Source organism: Octopus bimaculoides, chromosome 2 (assembly GCF_046866305.1).
Source record: "Octopus bimaculoides isolate indiv1 chromosome 2, ASM4686630v1, whole genome shotgun sequence".
NCBI classification, from domain to species: domain Eukaryota; kingdom Metazoa; phylum Mollusca; class Cephalopoda; order Octopoda; family Octopodidae; genus Octopus; species Octopus bimaculoides.
The window spans coordinates 14,727,415-14,754,176 of record NC_142929.1 but is presented as its reverse complement, the minus strand read 5'-3'; the positions used below and the strand labels follow the sequence as shown (position 1 = coordinate 14,754,176).

Below are 26,762 nucleotides of genomic sequence, written 5' to 3'. Positions count from 1 at the left end.
AACCTGTGCTGATTTGTTTATGCCTCTGTAACTAAGTGGTTTGGTAAAGAGATTGGTTGAATAAGTATCAGGCTTCAAAAAAATAAAAATAGTTCTGGAATCAGTTCATTCAACTAAAATTTTTCAAAGCATTACCCCAGCATGGCCACAGTTTAATGATTAGAACAAGTAAAAAATAAATAACTGTCTAAAACAACAAATAGTTTATTCAAGTGTTTTTTTTTCTTTTGTTTTTTTTTAATAAATATTTGCTCTTTCACCTTTGAAATTGTTTCATTTCAGCATTAAATTTCATAGGTGGAAGCACAATGGCCCAGTGGTTTTGATTCCCAGACCATGCATTGTGGGTGTTTATTGAGCAAAAACACCTAAAGTTCCACAAGGCTCCAGCAGGGGGTGGGGGTGAACCCTGCTGTACTCTTTCACCACAACTTTCTCTCATTCTTACTTCCTGTTTCTGTTGTGCCTGTATTTCAAAGGGCCAGCCTTGTCACACTTTGTGTCACGCTGATTCTCCCTGAGAACTATGTCAAGTGTACACGTGTCTGTGGAGTGCTCAGCCACTTGCATGTTAATTTCACCAGTAGGCTGTTCCATTGATCGGATCAACTGGAACCCTTGTCGTCATAACCAAAGAACAAAATTTTATAGACAGAGAGACAGTTTTGTGAGGAGGCAAGTGTAAGCTTTGGAAATAAGGAGCACTCCATCAGTTACAACGACAAGGATCCCAGCTGATACGATCAACAGAACAGCTTGCTCATGAAATTAACATGGAAGTGGCTGAGCAATCCACAGACACATGTACCCCTAACGTAGTTCTCAGGGAGATTCAGTATGATACAGAGTGTGACAAGGCCGGCCCTTTGAAATACAGGTACTACTCATTTTTGCCAGCAGAGTGGACTGGAGCAACGGGAAATAAAGTGTCTTGCTCAAGGACACAACGCGTCGCCGGGAATCGAACTCACGACCTTACAATCATGAGCCAAATGTCCTAACCACTAGGCCACACACCTCCACAAGCTTTGGAAATACTCTGTGTTTAAAAAACAAGTATTTGGTAGCTTAGCTAGCAGTGCTAAAACTACACTTCTGCTAGTAAAGGTGTTCTTGGAATATCTTTTATTGTATTTTCAGCTGTTTCTCCAGCTATAGTTGTCTTATCTAGTGCTGCTGTTCAACCCTAAATGAAACCTGAATAGCACAGACAGTTCTATGATCAATGGTCATCACAGCTGTGACCTCTGACCGTAGCAACTTTTCTTCTGGAATAGTGTAGCTCAGAAGATGTTATTCAATGTGTCCATTTTATAAAATATTATACTGTAATTTAGAGTAATATACGGCTGCTATCTCTTGCTTTCTTGCTGGGCCTGTAACTACGTAGATGTTCCTCATTGGTTCGTTCCTGCTGCTGTTGTTGCTAGGTGTTTTACCAATTGTTGTCACAAGACATACTAAAAAGAAAAAAAGAAAAAGAAAAAAATGTACAAAAAAAAGAACAAAAGCAAAAAGAAATTAATTATAAAGATGACAACGATGATAATGGGAACAATGACTACAACAATGACAACAGCAATAGTTGCACTGAGACAAATGATTGTAATTGTGGTGGTCATGAGAGTGATGGTGGCGGTGATGCTAATGTTGTTGTTGTTGTGGTGGTGGTGGTGGCGGTGGTGGCGGTGGTGGCGGTGGTGGTGGTGGTGGTGGTGGTGGTGGTGGTGGTGGTGGTGGTGGTGGTGGCAGTGATGGTGGCTGTGGTGGTGATGGTGGTGGTGGTGATGGTGGTGATGGTGGCTGTGGTGGTGATGGTGGTGGTGGTGATGGTGGTGATGGTGGTGGTGACTGTGGTGGTGATGGTGGCTGTGGTGGCAGTGATGGTGACTGTGGTGGTGATGGTGGTGGTGGTAGTTCTGCTGCTGCTATTATCTCTGCAGTAACTATTAGCTGCTACTTCACCACATATGAGTTCTTTTGATTGGTTGGTTAGTTAGTTTTTGTGTTTTTCACCATGATTAAAGAAAATACCTCAGTAATCAATATATTGTTTAGGTAACTGTGTCAGATTTACACTGTCATCATACTTTGCTAGTTTGTATTTGACTCCATTCCTAGAAAAGGTATCTGCTTTCCAGCTACTTACTGAATATGCTGAAGTGTTTGCTGTCAGGTGATCAAACTTAAGATGCTGTGCAGTAAAAGTAAGAAATTAAAAGCAAAAATGCCAGCATCCATCTTTGGTTTTTAATAGGCAAATGTTTGACAAAAATTCTAAAGAACTAAATATTTGACAAAAATTCTGAAGAACTAAATATGTGACAAAATTTCTAAAGAACTAAATATTTGTCAAAAATTCTAAAGAACTAAATATTTGACAAAAATTCTAAAGAACTAAATCTTTGACAAAAATTCTAAAGAACTAAATATTTGACAAAAATTCTAAAGAACTAAATATTTGACAAAAATTCTAAAGAACTAAATATTTGACAAAAATTCTAAAGAACTAAATATTTGACAAAAATTCTAAAGAACTAAATATTTGACAAAATTTCTAAAGAACTAAATATTTGTCAAAAATTCTAAAGAACTAAATATTTGACAAAAATTCTAAAGAACTAAATCTTTGACAAAAATTCTAAAGAACTAAATATTTGACAAAAATTCTAAAGAACTAAATATTTGACAAAAATTCTAAAGAACTAAATATTTGACAAAAATTCTAAAGAACTAAATATTTGACAAAAATTCTAAAGAACTAAATATTTGACAAAAATTCTATGTAAGGAACTAAATATTTGTCAAAAATTTCTGTGTGGTAAGAAGTTTGCTTCCCAACCACATGGTTCTGGGTTCAGTCACACTGTGTGGCACCTTGGGCAAATGTCTTCTACTATAGCCTTGTGAGTGGATTCTATGTTATGGAAAGCCAAAAAGCTGTCACCAATAAAATGGTGTCATGAAGTTAGAAATGGTCTTGAGGATTGCCATTATCATCATTAGCATCAGCAGAAGCAGCACTACCATAATCAATATCATGCGAAAGTCGTGGTTGTTTGGCTTTCTTGAGATAGCAACCAAGTCTCCCTCAAATCACGTTCTTCAATCTTGAGTAAGGAAGGCTACATGAGACATTGTAGCCCTAGACATTTAATAAGATGAGATGGTCAAGGGTGTGAAGTGATTCATCATAGATCATCTGTTCTATCAAAGCTGATTTGGATTAACCATTTTAATATGAACCCAGCTGAAACTGCCTCTGGTCTGTGGTACAAATGTTCTATTTTCAAAAGTTCTGAACTAAAATCTTCCACTAAACCTTAGTCACAATTTATGATAACTAAGTTATTTTACTAAATTCTTTGTTATATTTAAAATTAATTGAAAGAAACACAGAGCATCTCAACAGAAATACGGTAATGAAAGGGTTAACAAATGATTAATTTAACCCGTTTGTTATCAACCCAGCTGAAACTGCCTCTGGCTCTGTAGAACAAATGTCTTGATTTCAAAAGTTCTGGATTAAAATCTTCCACCAAACCTTAGTCACAATTTATGTTCCTAACACTAGCTTAATGATAACTAAATTCTTTGTTATATTTAAAACTGATTAAAAGAAACAGAGCATCTCAAACGAAATATGGTAACAAAAGGGTTAAACAACAATAGCAACAATTATTATATCATGATCAACACAATAATAAATAACATCCTCCTCCTCCTCCGCCTCCTCCTCCTCATCATCATCATCATTTTAGTGTCTGTGTATCCGTGGTTACTAGTTCCCTATTGATGTCCAGAAAGAACGATGACCATAACATGCTTTGATGTGATCACGTATCCTAATTTACATGCATGCACATGCATGCATGCACACACACACACACACTCTCACACATGCCTCCACACAGACATACACATACGCACACACACACACACACACACACACACACACAGCCATGTATACACATACATACATACACATTCACATGCACACACACACACACACACACACATACACACACACACATGCAAAGACACAGACACACACACATCCTTCAATCATAATTTATCGTTACTTTGATGTCTCACCTTTACAGTTTTTGGCATGGATTGGCTAGATCTGCAAATATAGGAAGCATTTCATACCCTGATAATTAGATGTCTAGAGACATCATAGCCTATAATTAGATGTAAATTCCAAATATGAGATTCGTTTGATCAGTCTGCTAAATATCCAAGTCAGCTTTGGATATATTGTGAATAAAATTTCCATTTATACTTTAACCCCAAAGTATATAAATATAAATAAATATATATTCATATTTTATATATGTATATTTATATATGTATATATTTAATATATGTATATTTATATATGTATACATTTAATATATGTATATTTATATTTTATATATGTATATATTTATATTTTATATATATGTGTGTGTGTGCGCACATACACACACATACACACACACACACACATTTGTATGACCATGTGTGTTACAGATGTGCAGCATCTTGTTAAAAAATGTTAATCCCCTTGTGAATTTATAAAGGTCAGGTTTATATGAACAATAGACAATGCCCCATTTTTTTGTTGTTGAATAATGCTATGTGTCTTACATAACATTATTCTTTCTCATAAAACGTTGCTATTGTTGTTGTTGTTGTTGATTTTATTGTTATCGTTTCACTCCAGGTCAGACCCTGATTAAACAGATATGATCAGAAGCATTTCATTGCTGCTAGGACTGTCCCACCTTTTAACCCAGGCGTTCCCAACAATTTTTTTTATCTGTGGACCTGTTTGATTGCTACTTTGTTCTGGTGGACCCCACTAGCCATTCGATGTTTAAAAACTAGTTTTATAGAAACCTCTTTCAAAATTCCTAATTTGTTTTTCACACCCTCCTTCATTGGACACTAAACTCCGCTTGCAAAGACCTGTTGAGGCAAGAGAAATCGAAATCGAATTAGATTCGATGACTGGCACCCATGCCAACATCGTCTCCTTCATGCAAAGACCTGTTGGGACAAGCAAAAGCGAAATCGTCATGGCACTTGTGCCCAGCATCGCCTCCCTGGCACTTGTGCTGGATGACATGTGTAAAGACATTCGAGCGAGATCATTGCCAGTGCCGCCGAACTGGCTCCTGTGCAGGTGGCACGTAAAATACACCATTTTGAGCGTGGCCATTGCCAGTATTGCCTGACTGGCCTTCGTGCTGGTGGCATGTAAAAGCACCCACTACACTCTCAGAGTGGTTGGTGTTAGGAAGGGCATCCAGCTGTAGAAACTCTGCCAAATCAGATTGGAGCCTGGTGTAGCCACCTGGTCCACCAGTCCTCAGTCAAATTGTCCAACCCATGCTAGCATGGAAAGCGGACGCTAAACGACGACAACGATGATGATGATGACATTAACTTGTGTAGGTTGAATTATGTAAAATGTTAGAGACAGAAACTTAGTTGTTTCTTGCAAAACATACCAATACATACATCTAAAACAAAAATTTTTCCAGGAGCCCTTAAAATACTACTGTGGATCCTCAGTTTACTATTTCACTGCATGGACCCACAAAAATCTTGTATGAACCTTTAGGGATTACATAGACCCTGTTTGAGAACCACTGTTTTAAACCTTTTGATAACGACCTACCTGAGACTGACCCTGGGTCTATGATACAAACTTCCTGTTTAGCCCCTTAGCATTCAGATTACCCTGTCAAATATAATGCTTATTTATTCACATCATTTTGAATTAATCTTGCATTTTCTCTTAGCTTCAAGATTTCAATGATTTAATTATTTATTTAGAATTACATTGTAGGGCAGGTGTGAGAGGCTGGATCTGGCCAGTTTGAACATAAAACATGCAGAGTATGTGAGCCAGATATGGCTGGTTCGAATGCTAATGGGTTAAATTGATCTAGATTAAAAGCTTCTGTCTAAATTTCATTTTAAAGTATGATCCGTTCACCAAGATGATGACTAAGTTAATTTAGTGAATTCTTCATTGCTTTCAAAATGAATTAAAAGAAAGGTAATGTATTTCAACAGAAATTTAGCCACAAAGGTTTAATATTTCAGGAATTACTTCCCTATTAAAAACTGTAGGATATGATATAAGGGAGATTTAGCTGCTATTTCTAGTAAGTTGGGGGACCATGTAGAAACTCTCGTTAGATTATGAGGCTCCCTTTTTATTGACCGAGAAGTTTTTAATTCTTGAGTTTACTCCTTTCTTTTTATTTTCCCTTTCCACTTGGTCGCAGGTTCAGTCCCACTGCATGGCACCTTGGGCAAGTGTCTTCTAATACATAGCCTCGGGCCGACCAAAGCCTTGCGTGTGGATTTGGTAGATGGAAACTGAAAGAAGCCCTTTGTATATATATGTGTGTGTGTGTGTTTGTGTTCTGTGTTTCTTCCCCCCCATCTCCATCACTTGACAACCGATGTTGGTGTTTACATCCCCGTAACTCAGCAGTTCAGCAAAAAAGACCGATAAAATAAATACTAGGCTTACAAAGAATAAGTCCTGGGGTTGATTTGTTCAACTAAAGGCGGTGCTCCAGCATGGCCACAGTCAAATGACTGAAACAAATAAAAGAACATAAGAATAAAAACAGTTTACATATATTTTTTACATTTGTTTTTGTTGATGTTTTATTCTTCCTTTTGTTTTCTAATTTTATAACAAAGAACCTATTGAGAAAGAGTTGCCAAACTTCTCTCAAAACACATTCTGCTATTTTAATAAACAAAAACACATTAACCCTTTTGTTACCAACCCGGCTGAAACCAGCTCTGGCTCTGAGTACAAATGTCTTGTTTCCATAAGTTTTAAATTAAAATCTTCCACCAAACCTTAGTCACAATTTATGTTCCTAACACCAGCTGAATGATAACTAAGTTATTTTACTAAATTCTTTGTTATATTTAAAATTAATTGAAAGAAACCCAGAACATCTCAACAGAAATATGGTAACAAAAGGGTTAACAAATGATTAATTTAACCCTTTCGTTACCAACCTGGCTGAAACTACCTCTGGCTCTGTGGTACAAATGTCTTGTCTTCATAAGTTCTGAATTAAAATCTTCCACCAAACCTTAGTCACAATTTATGTTCCTAACACTAGCTGAATGATAACTAAGTTATTTTACTAAATTCTTTGTTATATTAAAATTAATTGAAAGAAACACAGAGCATCTTAACAGAAATATGGTAACAAAAGGGTTAACAAATGATTAATTTAACCCTTTTGATACCAACCCATTTCAAATTGCCTCTGGCTCTGTAGTACAAATGTCTTGTCTTCATAAGTTCTGAATTAAAATCTTCCACCAAACCTTAGTCACAATTTATGTTCCTAACACTAGCTTAATGATAACTAAGTATTTTTTACTAAATTCTTTGTTATATTTAAAATTAATTGAAAGAAACACAGAGCATCTTAACAGAAATATGGTAACAAAAGGGTTAACAAATGATTAATTTAACCCTTTTGATACCAACCCATTTCAAACTGCCTCTGGCTCTGTAGTACAAATGCCTTGTTTCCATAAGTTTTGAATTAAAATCTTCCCCCAAACCATAGTCATAATTTATGTTCCTAACACTAGCTTAATGATAACAAAGTTATTTTACTAAGTTCTTTGTTATATTTAAAATTGATTGAAAGAAACACAGAGCATATTGAAATAAATACAGTTAACGAAAGGGTTAAATAATGTATTTCTAGATACACTTCAAAAAATTTTGATGAGATGGTCATGGTCAGAGCTCCTTTGATCATATCTGTTCTGTCAGGGCTGACCTTAGGTTAAGCAAAAGCTCATCAACAGTTTACTATATTTTTGCTATTTTATTTTTTCCTTCTTTTATTGAGTATCTATTACATTGTATCTGCCTTAGCATTTATATTCTGTATCAGTTTCTTTTCTTTGTATTTCTGTGTACTGGTTCCACTCAGGACAAACTTTTATCAGAATCATTGGGAGAGAGAGAGAGAGAGAGAGAGGTGGGGGGTTGTGGTGGTGAATTCCAGAGAGCAAGATGAAGATAAATGATACATACCTTAGAAAAACAATTCAATCTTTTCTAGAAACTCAACACTTCTTGACTTGAGCTGTTTGCATTACCGTTCTTCAGATCTAATAGCCATTATTTTCTTATATGTATTTCTTTGTACAAAAATCTATAGTTTTCTCGTGCTGTGATAAATCTTTCATCTAACAAATTGCAAATGCAATAATTTGTGCATGCAATGTTCGATGTCTCGCAGGGAGTAATGCATTGAGAACAAATCTATTCTGTGTAAGAAGTGTTCTTAATATTACATGGCTTTTAGTTAAGGTTTGTTTAGTTTCCATTTGTTCTCTAACAACTCTATTTAGAGTTCACATTAAATGCCATCACATCAATTACAGCAAGAAAAACATCCTAAATATACATTTTCATTAATTTCTGTTTGGATATACTGTATTTTTATTGAAAAATTTCTGTTTTCCAGTAACTTTATTTTTGCATTTGGTTTACAAAATTCTTGGTGTAAATTCGTGTGTTGAAACAAATCTTGTGTCTTGGGAAGGTTGTTACACCAATAATAATAAACACATGCACTGGTTGACTATCACTTCTTTATTGTTATTCAGTTGGTTAAATATCTAACCAACTAACTAATTGATTGTTTGTTTAACGTGTTGGTTAAAAATATCAATTAGTTGTTTGTTAGTCAAAGTTCTTTTGTTGCTATTTGCAAACTCTTCAATATCTTACCCTTTCTCTTCAGGGTCTCCCCTGAGGTTGTCTGACAGACCCAGTAGATTTGATTCTCAACAATGGGTGTCCTTGAACTTTCAGTCTTCCTAGTGTTGCAGCATTTGTCCCCCTGCCTTTCCAGCTTATTCTACTCAATCTACATTTCAAAGGCTTCTGTTTTTTTCACCATGGCTCTGTATAGTGCCCAAGTTTATGCCACACAGAGGATAATTAAGATTAATCAGTTGAATTTACTAGAATAGAGGACAAAATAGAAGGTATATTACATATAAAAATGTTCTATTTCTAATAATGTCATACGTTTATCTAAAATGCTGAGTTCTTCATTATTTTTTAGCAGCTCAAGAAGAACTTTGTACACATTTAATCATCCTTGGGAATTTAAAACCAACTGACTTCTGTTTAAAATTGTGTACATGCATATTTTGTTAGGCTGGTACTTCCAATGTATGTACTAGAAAAAAATAGAGGTGCAAAAATAAAATTCCCCAATTCAATGATTTACTCTCTTTTACATGTTTCAGTCATTTGACTGTGGCAATGCTGGAGTACCACCTTTAGTTGAGCAAATTGACCCTAGGACTTATTCTTTGTAAGCCTAGTACTTATTGTATCAGTCTCTTTTGCCGAACTGCTAAGTTATGGGGACGTAAACACACCAGCATCGGTTGTCAAGCGATGTTGGGGGGACAAATACAGACACACGAACATATATATATACATATATATACATATATACGACAGACTTCTTTCAGTTTCCATCTACCAAATCCACTCACAAGGCTTTGATCAGCCCGAGGCTATAGAAGAAGACACTTGCCCAAGGTGCCACGTAGTAGGACTGAACCCAGAACCATGTGGTTGGTAAGCAAGCTACTTACCACACAGCCACTCCTATGCCTATTTGTTTAATATGAATGATAGACTGCAATTTTAAAAGTGAATATACATGTCACATCATCACCATTCAAACATAAAAGGCCTCATTGCCGTAGTGTTTATATAAAGGAAATTTTGATAACAACAACTTGAACTTATTTCATTCTAAGTTTTTAACCTCAGTTTCTATTTCTCTGTGGTACAATTTAGTGTACAATTTAGTGTACAATCTGTGTATAAACCTAATGATTTTTCACCATTATTTGTCAGTACGTTGAAGGCTGTATTTTGCTGATGAATTCATTATAAGATAGAAACATACTTAGAGTTGTCTTACCTAGATGCTGAAATGATCAAAATAATATTTACCATTGACTAAGATTGTTTCCCATTTGATTAATGCATTGAATATGTTGATTCCTAATAACTGCATTAAGCACAATTTTTTAGGGCATTGGTTCTTTTATTTTATTGATGCTAAAAGGATGAAAAGCAAATTGAACCAAGGTAGGGTTTTAACTTAGAACATAAATTCCTGAAACTATATACCACAAAATATTTTATTCAATATTATAATGACTCTGCTAAGCCAACACCTTACTTTATTTTACTAATAATAATTACTAATAATAATAATATATTACTAATAATAATAAACATGTTTTACGTTCACTTTGGCATTAAATAAACATATATATTTTCTAATTTTGGCTCAAGGCCAACAATTTGGAAGGGAACAGGCAAAGTCAATTGCATCAACCCCAGTATTTGACTGGTAATTAGTTCATTGACTTCGAAAGAATGAAAGCCAAAGTCACCCTTGGTAGAATTTAAATTCAGAATGTAATGAACCACAAGAAATACTGCAAAGTATTTTTTCCAAAGCTCTTACAATTTTGTCAGTTCACCACCTTCTTACATTAACTGTTTTGATACCAACCTGTCTGAAAATGCCTCTGGCTCTGTAGTACAAATGCCTTGTTTTCAAAAGTTCTCAAAATCGGCCACTAAACCTTAGTCACAATTTATGTTCTTAACACTAGCTGAATGATAACTAAGTTATTTTACTTAATTCTTTGTTATATTTAAAATTAATTGAAAGAAATGCAAAGCATCTCTACAGAAATATGGTAACAAAAGGGTTAACAAATGATTAATTTAATCCTTTTGATACCAGCCTGCCTGAAACTGCTTCTGGCTTTGTAGTACAAATGTCTTGTTTTCAAAAGTTTCGAATTAAAATCTTCCACCAAACCTTAGTCACAATTTATGTTCCTAACACTAGCTTAAAAATAATGAAGTTATTTTAGTAAATTTTTTGTCATATTTAGAATTAATTAAAAGAAACACAGCATCTCAACAGAAATATGGTAACAAAAGGGTTAACAAATGATTAATTTAAATATATTAAAACTAAGTCAACCAATTTAAACTAAAATAAATTTTTTTTTTTTTTGTTATCTTTATTTTCCAGGTACTTTTGAATTGTCAAGCGAGGCCGAAGAAGAGAACTATGAAGTCATCAACATCAGTAAAATAAAAGCTCATACTCCAAACTTACGAATCATCAATATGTATGGCATCGGATTTGTAGATGATAGCCATGTGGAAATGCTGGCTTCCAACTCCATTCATCTTGAAGTTTTAGCCTTAAACTTCTGCTTGCGTGTCAAAGGTTCATCTTTCAGTATGCTCGTACAAAAGTGCAAGAAGCTGAAATCTTTGCTGCTTCAACATACTGGTAAAAATATTTTAATATTTTAATATTTTAATACTTTTGATGTGATTAAATATTTTTTCTTTGCATTATTATCTGGCATTATTTTATGTATATAGTTTATATAACCAGGAGGTTTCCATAAATTTAATAGCGATTCTCTTAGCAAGAAGCGTGAAATCTTAGCTTCAATTTGAAAGATAAAAGAAAAATGCCTATCTTGTGACATATGAAATAATAACGAGCTTATTGTATACAATGCTCAGGTGCAGTACAGCTCATCAGGAAAGGGTGAAATAGGAATGGGGTGAGAAGGAAGGTGGCAGAAAGCAGTGATTAGTCGAGTAAAGAAAGACAGCAATGTGAATTCACACTGCACAGAATAAAACTAAAAAAACAAACAAACAAAAAAAACAAACCCCAGAAAAGTAAATAGGGAAGTACCTATAAAGAAAAAGGCATTTCTTTTTTCTTTTACCTGTTTCAGTCATTTGACTGTAGCCATGCTGGAGCACCACCTTTAGTCGAACAAATTGACCCCAAGACTTTTTTTTTGTAAGCCTAGTACTTATTCTATCAGTCTCTTTTGCCGAACCGCTAAGTTACGGGGATGTAAACACACCAGCATCGGTTGTCAAGCGATGGTGGGATGGACAAACACAGACACACAAACATACACACACACACACACACACACACACACACATATATGTATATATATATATATATATATATATATATATATATATATATATATATATATATATATATACATATATACGATGGGCTTCTTTCATTTTCCGTCTACCAAATCCACTCACAAGGCTTTGGTCAGCCTGAGGCTATAGTAGAAGACACTTGCCCAAGGTGCCATGCAGTGGGACTGAACCCGGAACCATGCGGTCGATAAGCAAGCTACTTACCACACAGTCACTCCTGCGCCTATGTCTGTCAGGAATAGTTTTGACAAATTTCAATCCTGGAATTTTTTTTTGAAGGATTCGGTGTTTTGATATCTAACAACTAACAGGGGTAATTTATTCCTGTTTTAACAATTCTGAGAGTGAAAAATGTTTCTGAAAATCATGCATGCTGTAATGTTTTTTGATTTTCTAAGTATGTCCATGGATGGTAGAAATGTTGAATTTAAAAAGACAGCCAAAATTTTTCTTGATTCAAGTGTTGCAATGGAGGATGAATGCCCTAAGGTTTTGGCAGTGGTTGATTTCCTTCAAGTGTTACATACAAATGGTTTGAGGTTTTATGGTGAAGTGAAGTTTCGTTGTTTGAGGGATGTGATAGGGAAACATTCATGAGAAGAATACTAATGTCACTAAGATTTTATGAACGCTTACACCAAAACACACATCTAATAGTGTTTTAAGCCATCGTGGATAGTGCAACAAAATAAACATATGTATCATTAGAAATATATACAGACGTGTGTGTATATTATATATTTTACATGCACACACACACACAAACACACGCACATTTATGTACACACACACACATTTATGTACACACACACATTTATGTACACACAAACAAACACACACACACACAAACACACACATTTATGTACACACAAACACACACACACATTTATGTACACACACACACAAATACACACACACACATTTATGTACACACAAACACACACACACATTCATGTACACACACACACAAATACACACACACGCATTTATGTACACACACACATTTATGTACACACACACACACACAAATACACACACGCACATTTATGTACACACACACACGTTTATGTACACATACATACACACACACACAGACATTTATGTACACACACACATACAGACACACACACACGTTCATCATGTTGTTTGTTAGACAGGTCATCACAAAGGTTTTACCTTACCTGTTTATACATGTTTAAAATTTCTCCTACAGTTGGTGGTTTTTTATGTTATGATGCAATCCATAAATACATCCATAAATTTCTACCGAAACAACTGTAGTGAATTTCAAACCCCATTTGTGTTCTTCTCCATACATACATAAACACATAATTACATACATACATACACATAGACATGCAAACACACACACGTATATATGCTTCAATAAATTTGCTGAAAGAGATATATATTGCATTACTTGATGCTCACTGGCTGACAAGAAGTTCAATATCAGATAAATTTACAATAAAGAGACTATTGATATAATAAGATGAGTAGAACTAGGCTGACTGATAGTTTTTTTTTTTGTTTCTTTTTTTTTCTATCTTATCTTTAGAATTGACTGATTAAGTTGCTGTATCCATGAAAGAATGCCATGTTTCTTTGTCAGATAACGTACTTCGAATTCTCAGGAACACTGCTGATATTCAATTAATTTTTTCGTTTTAGAAATATATTATCAAATAGAATATGATCTCAGCTATTCTGTATGTACAGAAACGAAATAATTATAATGGACATTTGAGGAGGATTGTATAAGATTTAGAATGATGTCTTTGTAAATGATCTTCCCTTACGTGGTCATCATTGTTATTGTTGTTGTTGCCACCAATGATTAAATATCATATTTTACTGCTGCTGCTATGAATTAGATGAATCTACAGTATTCATCTATTCCTATGTTCCAGTCTTGTAATATATTATATGGCCTGGTTAATCTAATAAAGTCCACTGACTACATCATCCCAGAATTTCAATGGCCGGTTCCAAACTCTCATTTACTATCTCTCCATGGATTCTGCAGCTTCTGTTGACAAGCATAAAATTTTCCAATAAAACGTTTTCTCTGCTTGAGTTAAAATAGGAGAACCTCAGGTTTGAGCTCATCAATATGAATTCTAATTTATATATTGTATTGTATATTTGGATGAGACATTTCATTCTACATATATATAAAGCTCCAGTTTTATCAATGAGATTACTGATGGTGGGTGGTTTGTTAAAAGGATTGGTTCTATAAAATTTCAAAAGACATGGAATTCAAAGAATTTGTTTCAAAAGCAAATAAAAAATAAATGAAAAATGAACAAAGGTACAGGTGTGCCTGTGTGGTAAGAAGTTTGCTTTCCAACCACGTGGTTCCGGGTTCAATCCCACTGTGTGGCACCTTAGGCAAGTGTTTCTACTATAGCCCCAAGTTGACCAAAGACTTGTGAGTGGATTTGGTTGACAGAAACTGAAAGAAGCCTGTTGCATATATGTGTGTGTGTGTGTGTGTGTTGTGTGTGTGTATTTATGCCTGTGTGTCTTTGTGTCTGTGTGAGTCCCCCACCACCATTTGACAAATGGTGTTGGTGTGTTTACATCCCCATTGCTTAGCAGTTTGGCAAAAGAGACCGATAGAATAAGAAGGCTTAAAGAGAAGTCTTGGACATTAACCCCCCCCCCCCCCCCAAGACAACTACCCCTGAGGACAACAGATGATGATTTAAAACTTCTTAATATATTAGAGAGGGGGTAATTAACCAAGGGGGTAATTGTCCTAGGGAGTAGTTGTCATCGGGGGTAATTGTCCTCGGGGGTAACTGTCCTGATATGCTTAAAAAGACAACAGATACTGGGGTTGAGTTGTTTGACTAAAAATTCTTCAAGGCAGCGCCCCAGCATGGCCACAATCTAATAACTGAAACAAGTAAACGACAAAAGTTGGACTGGATATGGAATTGTATGGTTGGGAAACAAACTTCCTACCACATGACCATGCCAAAGACTAAACAAAGCCTGCACAGATGCATCTATTGTCCCCTACTGCTCCTTTTGTCCCCAGTGCCCACATAAAAATTTTTACTGTCTGCTTTGTCGAGAAACAAAGCAGTAGTGTGTCAGAGTAAAATGGTTTACTAAATTTACTTCCAATCCTCTCAGAGATGGCTTTAAATCTCACAAGGTTAGCTTTCTCTAAATCCTATCATTTTTTTTTTTAACAATAAATAATTTCCACTTTGTTTCAGTTTGGTTAACTATATAGGCGTAGGAGTGGCTGTGTGGTAAATAGCTTGCTTACCAACCACATGGTTCCGGGTTCAGCCCCACTGCATGGCACCTTGGGCAAGTATCTTCTACTATAGCCTCGGGCTGACCAAAGCCGTGTGAGTGGATATGGTAGACGGAAACTGAAAGAAGCCCGTCGTATATATGTATATATATATATATATATATATATATATATATATATATATATATATATATATATATATATGTATGTATGCGTGTGTGTGTATATATGTTTGTGTGTTTGTCCCCCCCGCCAGCATCGCTTGACAACCAATGCTGGTGTGTTTACGTCCCTGTAACTTAGCGGTTCGGCAAAAGAGACCGATAGAATAAATACTAGGCATCCAAAAAATAAGTCTTGGGGTCGATTTGCTCGACTAAAGGTGGTGCTCCAGCATGGCCACAGTCAAATGACTGAAACAAGTAAAAGAGTAGAAGAGTATATCCTAGTCTCTTTGAAATTAAATAAAAACAGCAAAAACCCTCAAAGCAGCAATGAATTTCTTATTTAAAATGGTAACTGAATAAAATGTACCTGTGTCCAAAGTAATGAATTGTCTTCATTTATTTCTTTAGGAGTGGAAGATAGCTTTATGATGGCCGTTCCATGGGAACAGTCTATCATCCATGAATTGGATTTAACATCTACGGAACTTTCAAAAGAGTGCCTGGAGAATATTCTACTTCGAATGCCTGGATTTATCTATCTTGGACTTGGGTACTGTGAATTCTTTTCAGATACGGTAAATATTTCTTGTTATTTGATTTTGTTTTCTTTTTTCTTTTTTAAAACTGATTTACATTACATTAATTCCTGCATTGATGGCATGGTCTGCTGCAAAATTGTTTGGCAAACATCAGCGAATAACTTGTTTGCTGATTTCTTTAGACAAGAGCCTTGTTAGATTCACCAGTTCATGGTAACTTTGACTGATGAGACACACAATAAGGTTGAAACCCCATGGTGTCTCAAAGTTCCCTTACACTAGTAAATCATATGTGATATGAACATACATCATCTAAAGGGAATAGATGCTTTCTGATGATGGAAAGCAACAATGGTCAGATATTCAAGTTCAAATCTGAAGAATATGTTATGAATGAACAGATATATCAGTGTTTTATTTTTTTATTATATATTTCTTTAAAATACCATGTCCATCATAACCTTGATCATTATCATAATCTTTATGAAGATCATTATCATCGGAGCTATTCTTCTTCTTCATCACCTTCACTGTCACCATCGTCATCACATCTTTCCTCCTCAACAAGGTTATCATTACATCCATTCCATCATCGCCAATATCACTATCATCATCGCCATCACCAATATTACTGTTATCGGTTATCTGCTTTGATATAAGACAAGTGGAACTAGGTTGACCGATAGTTTTTGTTTGTTTTTTGTTTTTGTTTTTTCTCTGTCTTATCTTTAGAATTGACTGATTAAGTTGCTGAATGCATGAAAGAACGCCATATTTCTTTATGTCAGATAATGTACTTCGAACTCTCAGGAACACTGTAGATATTCAATTATTTTTTTCATTTTATAAATGTATCATCAAATACAATATGACCTCAGCTGCTCTGTATGTCATCATCATCATCATTATCATTGTCATCATCATCATCATCAGCAGCAGCAGCACCATCACCACCACCGCCGCCGCCGCCGCCACCACTACCACCACCACTGCCACATACATGCATTGACCATACATCTTCCATAAATTTACTTGGAATTATTATTTCAAGGGATGGGATCACACTATCATATTGTCTAAAAGACAGGATCCAATGGATTAATGTTCCTAAATCGAAAGAAAAAAATTTTAAAACATTTGGAGTTGGTAAACTATTATCATTAGTTTATTCCAAAATTTGCAGACATGGCTGATCCTATTTTTGCTGTAAAAAGAAATGTTTTATTTGGGAAATGTACCAAGAAAAGGCCTTTAAGATGGCAAATAAACATCATACATAATATCTTGTTATGACAACATTTTCTGTTGAGTGTGAAACAACTGTTACTGCTGATGCTAAAAATTTGTAGTTGCTGGAATAATGCCTCAAAATGAAAAAAACCCATACCATATGTGTTAGTTATATACTAAATAGAATACAGAGAAATTGGAGAAATATTGAATGTGAAACTCATGTGGTGCTTATGATGTATTGAAAAATTGAGACATTTTCTATTATGGGTCCTGGCAGAAATGTTAACATACCGGGCGAAATGCCTAGCGGTATTTCGTCTGCCGTTATGTTCTGAGTTCAAATTCCGCCGAGGTTGACTTTGCTTTCATCCTTTCGAGGTCGAGTAGATAAGTACCAGTTAATCACTGGAGTCGATGTAATCGACTTAATCGTCTTGTCTGTCCTTGTTTGTCCTCTCTATGTTTAGCCCCCTGTGAGCAATAAAGAAATAAAGAAATATATTATGGGTCTTTATATTATCATAATGTGATTTCAAAATCATTCCAATGCCTAGTAAAACCATCAGTCATGTTGATACTGATACTACACAGACTAACTCAGATCAGTTTGGGTCAGTGTTCTTTATAAAGAAAGGCATTACACTCTGACATAAGTTATGAGGTATTAATTTTTGCTGACAGTTGCTGGAAAATATTGTACAAAAGATTTTAGAATGATAATTTGCCAGAGATTCTTTTAAACCGAATATGTAGAGAATAATCTTATCTTCAAATGAAAAATGTTGTTTATTCCTGAATCTTATCATATACAACATCTTTCCAAAATTCATGCCATGCACATGAATGAACAATGTATAATGAAAAGAGCAATGATTTGTGTTTGGTGACCTAATCTTAGTCTTGATGCTGAAGAACTTGTGAGATATTGTGATATGTACTAAAATCAAATTTAAAGGTAGCCTTCGTTCTGATAAGAGATCTGGATTCCAGCCATGAGAAAGATTACATATAGACTGTGGATCAACCCATGCTAGCATGGAAAGCGGACGTTAAACGATGATGATGATGATGATGATGATGATGATGATATACACAAATTCTGGGAATATGTTGATCATAGTTTGTTCAACTGTTAAGCACTGGGGTTGATTCATTCATTCGACTAAAACATAATTTTCAAGACAGTGCCCCAGCATGACCACAGTCTAATGACTGAAACAAGTAAAAAAGGGAAAAAGGTAAGAAAAGATGAGCACCCTCACTCACCCATTAGATTATTACACCAGTATTTAGTGTTATTAATGTTTGCATATGGAAGTGAAAATAGAGAGTATTGCTGGTTAGAAATGAACTCCCAGTAAGTCAAATCTGGTAACCAGTTCTTCCCAGTTATAGGTATTTCAGTTTCTTATATTCCTGAATAAAACGTTAAGACATTAAGTGATATTTGCATGTTGACTTTGCTGAGAGAGACTGATCTTGCCAAGCTGCCATGTTTGTGACACATTAGCTCAAAAGAAGAATGTTCACTGGTTCCCATAATATCTGATACATTCTTGAAGTCCAAGAAAACATATGGAAATAATTACTATTTCTTATGTTCATATTTCAACTTGGGAATGTGTTTATGAAATTCTAGTAAAATATTTTCCGTGAATAGTGTTTTGAGTTGTTTGGGTGACTGGAGAAATATTATCTTATAGCTTCCTGCATAACTTGAATATAATTCCCATATAATTGAGTCAAAGTTATAATGAAATGAGGAATAAATACTGTGATAGGTTCAGGGATGTTTATGTGGTTCAGAAATTTGCTTCTTAACAAGTTTTAGGTTTAGTCCCATGGTGTGACATTTAGAGCAAGTGTTTTCTACTTGAGCTTTGAGCTGACCAAAGTCTTGTGTGTGGATTTGGCTAGCAGAAACTGAGAGAAGCTTGTCATATGTGTGTGTGCATATATATATATATATATATATATATATATATATATATATATATGTATATATATATATTTTCGAGCGAGATCGTTGCCAGTGCCCCTGGACTGGCTCTTGTGCGGGTGGCACATAAAATACACCATTTTGAGCATGGCCGTTGCCAGTACCGCCTGACTAGCCTTCGTGCGGGTGACACGTAAAAGCACCCACTACACTCTCTGAGTGGTTGGCGTTAGGAAGGGCATCCAGCTGTAGAAACTCTGCCAAATCAGATTGGAGCCTGGTGCAGCAATCTGGTTCACCAGTCCTCAGTCAAATCGTCCAACCCATGCTAGCATGGAAAGCAGACGTTAAACGATGATACAGTGTGTTCAAAAAGTCTCTCTGCAGTGAAATGGAAATCAGCCTAGGAAGTGCTCACACGGTAGTAAAAAAAAAATTAAATTGCTTTCCATACAAGGTGCTGGCAGTTCAAGAATTGAAGACTACGGATCAAGCTAAAAGGCTTCATTGTTGTTTTTGGTTCCAAAACTTTGTTGCCGAAAAAGGCATAGAAGTGCTGGATGGCTGTTTTTACACCAATGAGACTTGGTTTCACATGTCAGGAGACATAAATTCGCAAAACACAAGGTTATGGAGCACTGAGAATCCACAAACAATGCATGAGCAACCTCTGCATCCCGAAAAAGTTGGAGTATGGATAGCTAAAAGACACAATCATAACCTTCACATGGTCCATAGTGCGTCAGACTCTCCAAGATGTAATTCAAAACATGTGTAGAAGAGTCAACTCATGAACTGAAAACAAAGGATGACACTTGCAACAGCTCTTAAAAAGTTTTTTAAAGTTTTGTAAAGTCTGATATATTCTTTCGTTGTCTTATACCATCTTATGAATATTCATTTTACAATAAAATACTTACTGCAGAGAGACTTTCTGAACACCTTATATATGAGAAATTACAATAAACAGAAGTTTATATCATTTGTTCCTATTTACCATTGAGGTTGTTTGGAACCCTGCATTGGATTTTCGAAGTCTCAGACTTTAGTTCCCTGATGGTATGCTATGGTTAAGCATCCAGTTGCACTTGAAATTTCCAAAGAGGTTCCAAATAACAAGAATGGTGAAACGTACATAGGAACAAATGCTGTAAATATATGTATGAGAGGGTCTGAAAAGTTCCTGGCTTTAAGGGTATTGTGAAAAGCCTGGTTGGAGGCCTAACCTTTCGAGTTCTTTTTCAGAGCTTAGAAAAACTGAAGGACTGCCACGAAAAGTGTGTGAATCTGAGAGGGGAATATGTTGAATAAAATCATAATTAATTGATCCTTTTGTATTTTCTTTTACCCAAAGCCAGGGACTTTTTAGTACTCCCTCATATATATGTGTGTGTACACACAGAATATAAATGGGAAGTACTATCATTTTCATTCTTCTGAAAATACAGTGGTCAGACAAGCTTGTGCGGCATGTGTAATAGTAGCTTCCATTTGAAGCTTGTGTATATTAAATAATATTTCTCTCTTACTGGACAGAGTGCTTCTTTTGTTGAGCCCACTAATAATGGAACAGTACACTAAATGTGTGTGTGTGTGCTGGTGTGTAACCTTGTTTTGACAGTGGGCAATAATTGTAAACAAATGATGTTATCACAATTTCTGCAGATACATGTCTGGCCATGGGAAAAAAATATCTTGCTTGGAAACAGGTGAGGGTTGGTGACATGAAGGGCATCCCAGCCATAAAAGAGTCTGCCTTGATAAACCCTGTTCAATCAATGGAGTCAGGGAAAAAATGGATGTTAACATGATGGTGGCGGTGATGATAATGACAATGACAATGATGATGATGATTCAGCAAATGAAAACTACAAGACTGTAACAATCAAAACAATAACAACTAAGAACATAATCAACAACAAGAACTACAACAATTGCCACAAAAATCAGTTTTCACAGTGCTAAAATTATGGATAAATCTTCAGACAAATTCTTTTTCAAATCAATAAATGACATGAGAACAAGATTTGATAATTTGCATGATTGAATTATTCAAGAGATTTCTGTCTAGATAAGTATAAACGAATTTTATTTAAATATATTCTTTAATTTTTTTTCTTATTACTCGAAATTGGTCTTGATATACTAAATAACCATCAAATGGCCAGTTTAAAATTGGAAATTTCGATACTTTTTTACGTAATAAATCTTGATTCCTGATGGAAGCCGTTTCATATTGTACCATTTCACTTACGCTGCTTAAACTTTTGGTAAGGCATGAATATTAGAATATAAATATATAACTGCATGCTTGGTGATAAAACATCAACATACAGAAACATCATCATCATTTAATATCTGTTTTCCTTGCTGGCATGAGTTGGACAGTTTGACTGGAGCTGTCCAACCAAAAAGCTGCACCAGGCTCCCATTATCTATTTCTATGGCTGGATGCCCATCCTAAAATTAACCACTTTATAGAGTGTACTGGGTGTATTTTATGTGGCACTAGCACCAGTGCTATTGAGTGGCACTGGCACAGGTACTTTATACCTGACACTGGCATGGATGCATTCTACATGGCACCAGTACAGGTGTTTTCTGTGTGGCATCAGCATGGATGCTTGTAGTTTAATTCAGAAGTTTTATTTCATTCAATGTAATCACAAGGGTTTAAGAAAGTGAGTGTTGGTCTTTGTTAGTTTGGCAAGAAATCATACAGGTAGGCCGACAAAATGAGACATTAGATTGGTGTGTATAGAAGAAGAAAATATTCAATGTTTTGAATTCAGAAGGAACTTAGGTTGGTGAAGCTATTATTTTTTAGTAATCTGTTGTGTCGATACCCCCAAGCGAAGAAGTGGGATCGCCCAAGACATATAAATAAAGGTAGTCTGGCCGTGGTAGAGGAGTTGAGTGACAGTTGAGTAGCTGACGAGTAGCAGTTGAGTAGAGATCATCCGAAGGTGTTAAATAGCAGTAGCATTGAGACATAACATAATCTCATGCAAAATGAGATTAATTATTATATATTTTTATATCAGTTTCTGAACAATAACATCATGGGCTAAAATTTTCCATTGAGTCAATGGTTGGCTTACTATATTTCTTATTTCTTTACTGCCCACAAGGAGCTAAACATAGAGGGGACAAACAAGGACAGACAAAGGGATTAAGTCGATCACATCGACTCCAGTGCGTAACTGGTACTTAATTTATCGACCCCAAGAGGATGAATGACAAAGTCGACCTTGGTGGAATTTGAACTCAGAACGTAACAGCAGACGAAATACTGCTAAGCATTTCGCCCGGCGTGCTAACATTTCTGCCAGCTCGCCGTCCTTTGCACTGTGTTTTGAAGCCCTTTGCACTGATACATTCCCTTGTCATTCTCACCTCCAGAATTATAGTAAACCTACCATTGACTCAATGGAAATTTTCAACCCCTGATGTTTACTATATTTCTGGAGGTGAGAGTGACAAACGAATGTGTTTTTATCACGTGATTTTGATTGTCTCGATTGCTGTTATTTGCCTGCAGTGCAGCTGCACGAAGTTCTGTTCTGTTTGTGGCATGATGTGTTCAGTGTTGGCTTTTAGTTAGTCGAGACTGTAGCAACTCACTGCATAAAACTGTTATTACATTGAGGTTTTGTTTTGCTTACAATTTAGCAATCTTTGTTTGTATTGTAGATTGCTGTATTTTTAGTTGATTAAAACCTTTTAAACCTAGATATTACCTTTTTGGGTTTATAACAATTATATATTTTTTTATATCAGTTTCTGAACAAAAACATCATGGGTTAAATATTTCCATTGAGTCAATGGTAGGTTTACTATATTTCTAGAGGTGAGAGTGACAAGGGAATGTTTCAGTGCAAAGGGCTTCAAAACACAGTGCAAAGGACTTTGCTCGAAGAACATCATTTTCTGACAAAGCTTGCATTCTTTGATGTAAACATCAATGTATATCATCATGAAAAACATAAAAATATATTTAAGGAAATCATGTGTCATGTTTGTCAAAGAGGTGACATAACTGATATTTTTCTTACGTCTTTGGGGTTTAATAATAGTCCTGCTGTCACTTTTGATCAATGAGTAATTCTGAAGATACATATTTTGGATTGCAACACCCTAACCACGTGGCCCAGTGGTTAGGGTGTTGCACCCATACTTGCAACATGGCCCAAGGGTCATGTTACTTTAAGTATTTGTTACTTCTAAGCTGGTGTAGTACAGCTTTTAATAGGTTATGCCCTCCCTTAAAGACTTCCTTGTGGCTCAGCTTTAACTCATACAGATAGAATCACTTAATTATTTAATATAGGTTTCAAATTTTGGCACAAGGCCAGAAATTTTGGGGGAGTCAGAAAGGCGATTACATTGACCCCAGGACTTTATGGATACTTATTTTATCGACCCTGAAAGGATGAAAGGCTAAGCCAACCTTGGTGGAATTTGAACTCAGAATGTAAAGCTGGACAAAATACTGCTAAGTATTTTGCCTGGCATGCTAATGATTCTGCCAGTTCTCTGCCTTACTAAATTGCCAAATATTTCCAAGAGCTTGTACTCAGATTAAGCTCATATCACTGATCAAATTCATTCCAGACATGACCATCCCATCTTTTTGTACACTGTCCAGTGTATCCTTTTTTTTTACTTAAGATAACAGGATATGACTTAGAGGAACTTTAGCTGTTATTTGAAGTAAACTGAATTTGTTGGTTGTACTGACTGTCACCACACAATGGAAATTTTTACTGCTCAATATATTTTGTAATTAACGTATTCAATTTATCGCCATGGTCTTCTATCTGTCACAGTACAAATTAGCTATAAATTATGTATCTTTGCACTACACCGAAAGCTTATTATGTCCGTATACCAATAAATGCTATTATCATATCCTCAATGGTAAACGTGTGTGCAATGTTTAGAGATGATAAAGCAAGGATAGATGAAGTAGTGTGAATGTGAATTTTATATTTCGTTCTTTGTTACTGTTCTACGCTAGTGAATAATTTGTGTATATATATGCATGGCAGATTGGTTAGCTTGATGATAGATGCAGTGGAGCAGCCAGAATTTGTGTTAATTATGTGTGTGCACATTCATGTGTGGTGGGCATGGACACAGACATGCATATAAATAGATGGGTAAATGGAAGTTTCGAAGCAATATGCAAAGGCAAACACACACACGTACATACACACACCAACACCATACCACACGCATGCACACACACACACACACACACACACACACACACACCCTTTATAGCCTTTATCAAAGGAGCCTGGTGTAGCCATCTGGTTTGCCAGTCCTCAGTCAAATCGTCCAACCCATGCTAGCATGGAAAGCGGACGTTAAACAATGATGGTGATGATGATGATGACAGAAATACCTAATACAATTCCTTTTTCCTATATGTATGTGTGTGTATGTGTATATGTATACATGTGTTTGCATGCATACACATGTGTGAATGCGTGCATGCATGCATGCGCATGTGTGAAATACCCAGGTAGTTGCCTAGGAATAGCTGATACCCTTTTTGTAATCTAGATGAACAAAGGTGCCAGGATAAGTGGTTAAGGTATTCAGCTCACAATCATAAGATTATGAGTTTGAAAACTGGCAGCATATTGTGTCCTTGAGCAAGACACTTTATTTCACATTACTTCAGTCTACTCAGCTGGTCAAAATGAGTTGTACCTGTATTTCAAAGGGCCGGCTTTGTCATATTCTGTGTTATGCTGAAACAAGAACTACATGAAGGGTACACATATTCGTGGAGTGTTCAGTCACATGCACGTTAATTTCAGGAGCAGGCTGTTCCATTGGTCAGATCAACTAGGACCCTTGTCATCATAACTGATGGAGTGCTAGTTTATCTAGGTGACCAGTGACAACTATTCTGAAAATATGGCAGCCAGAATAAGGACAGACTGGGGAGTTATTTTTTTTCTCTACTGGCAACAAAGAGTTTCTCCTTTCAGGTCAGTGACCGATTGTATGGTGTTTGTGTGCAAAGTCTGCTGCATAGCAGTACAATGTGAACTTTAAATGCAGAAAACTCTGCAAAAGTAGAAAGAAATGAGATGGAAGTTCTTCAGTGGACGTGCTGTGGTCACGAGCTTGAGTGAAGAAATATAATTAAGCTGAGAGACAAACTGATTATGAGATGAATCTAATGTGAGAGAGAAGAGAGTAAAGGTATGGACATATGATGTAGATTAAGGATGACAGCTGCGTAGGCAAGTGTTGAGCCTGCAAAGAGAATTGTAGTTGTGGAAGAGGGAAACCAAGAAAGATTTAGGATGAGGTGAAAAGTGATCTCAGGATGTTACATCTGATGAAGAAGATAACAATGGACCATGTCAACTGGCAGTATGTGGTACCATAGGAAACCCTAACCTCCCATGTAAGTTTGGTGACCACTTGCCTATTGCATAGTGAATGCACCCATTGCTTATTGCTTGTTAAATACCCTCATATCTGCCAACCATTTTCTTCTACCCACTGTATTTATTTTGTACCCTCTTGTTTCTGTCATCTCTTTTACTCACTCTATCATACCAACCACAACTGAGAGGAGAGTACTCTACCTGTGCATATTGAATAGCCCCTTTTCAACACCCAAATCTTGCTACTCCTTCCTCTTCTATCCTTCAAAATCAAAATCGTAATGCATGAGTGAAGAGGGGTTGCATTCTGGCAGCTTGTACCCACCATCCTTGATTCTTCTATTACCATGTCCTTTTGGACATGTTAATGTGAGAATACACCCTGGTTCCTCATCATTACCTTCTCTCTCCTTCATGCACCGCTCTACCCATCCAGTTAATGTGGGGTTTGCCAAGCATCTCCTACCCAACTCAATCCACCTTCTTTATCATTCTCTGGCACCCCACCTTTCACTAAAACCCTGTCACTACTTTTCCATTTCCCCCTATTATACTCTTCCCTAACACTGTCTTTATCAGTCTGTCCCTTACGATGTTCTCTTAACAATCCAAAAGAACAGTCTCTAGATGGAAGTTAATTGCTGATGAATCCATTAAAAATTATGCTAATGACTTCCAACAAATTTGGAAAGGTAAAATAAATGGAAGAATTCAATAATAGAATTAACTAAACGCTTTGGGGTTTTATATATAATTTTACATTTTTCTTTTCTGTTTTAAGTTTTTACTTTTTATTGCTTCCTTATATTTCCTGTAACCATTAAACGAGAATGTTCTGGAAGATAACTCTGCTAAGAACATTGAATTTTTTCACTTCCTTCTGCTAATTGCCTTACTTTATTTGTACTTACCACTGTTTATCTTTAGAGGCTTTAAAAAAAAATGTTTACCAGTTACCAATATGTACATGTAAATATTTATATTTAGGCTTTTGTATTAATTTATTGTAGGCTGCCAAAGAAAAAAAATAGAGGGATAGAAAATAAATAGATAGATAGACAGGTAGATAGATAGATAGATAGATAGAT

At 35.7% G+C, this 26,762-nt stretch overlaps 1 protein-coding gene across 10 annotated transcripts in view; it reads left to right on the top strand.

The window, feature by feature from the left end:
* The window catches only part of LOC106876006 (F-box/LRR-repeat protein 6), a 336,390-nt gene that overhangs the window by 267,800 nt on the left and 41,828 nt on the right, over positions 1-26,762 (top strand). For all 10 annotated transcript variants that reach the window (XM_052975599.2, XM_014924360.3, XM_014924365.3 and 7 more), the window contains 2 exons: positions 11,145-11,411; positions 15,959-16,125. In XM_052975599.2, coding sequence (XP_052831559.1) covers positions 11,145-11,411; positions 15,959-16,125 — 434 coding nt within the window. The remainder of the gene's footprint in view (positions 1-11,144; positions 11,412-15,958; positions 16,126-26,762) is intronic.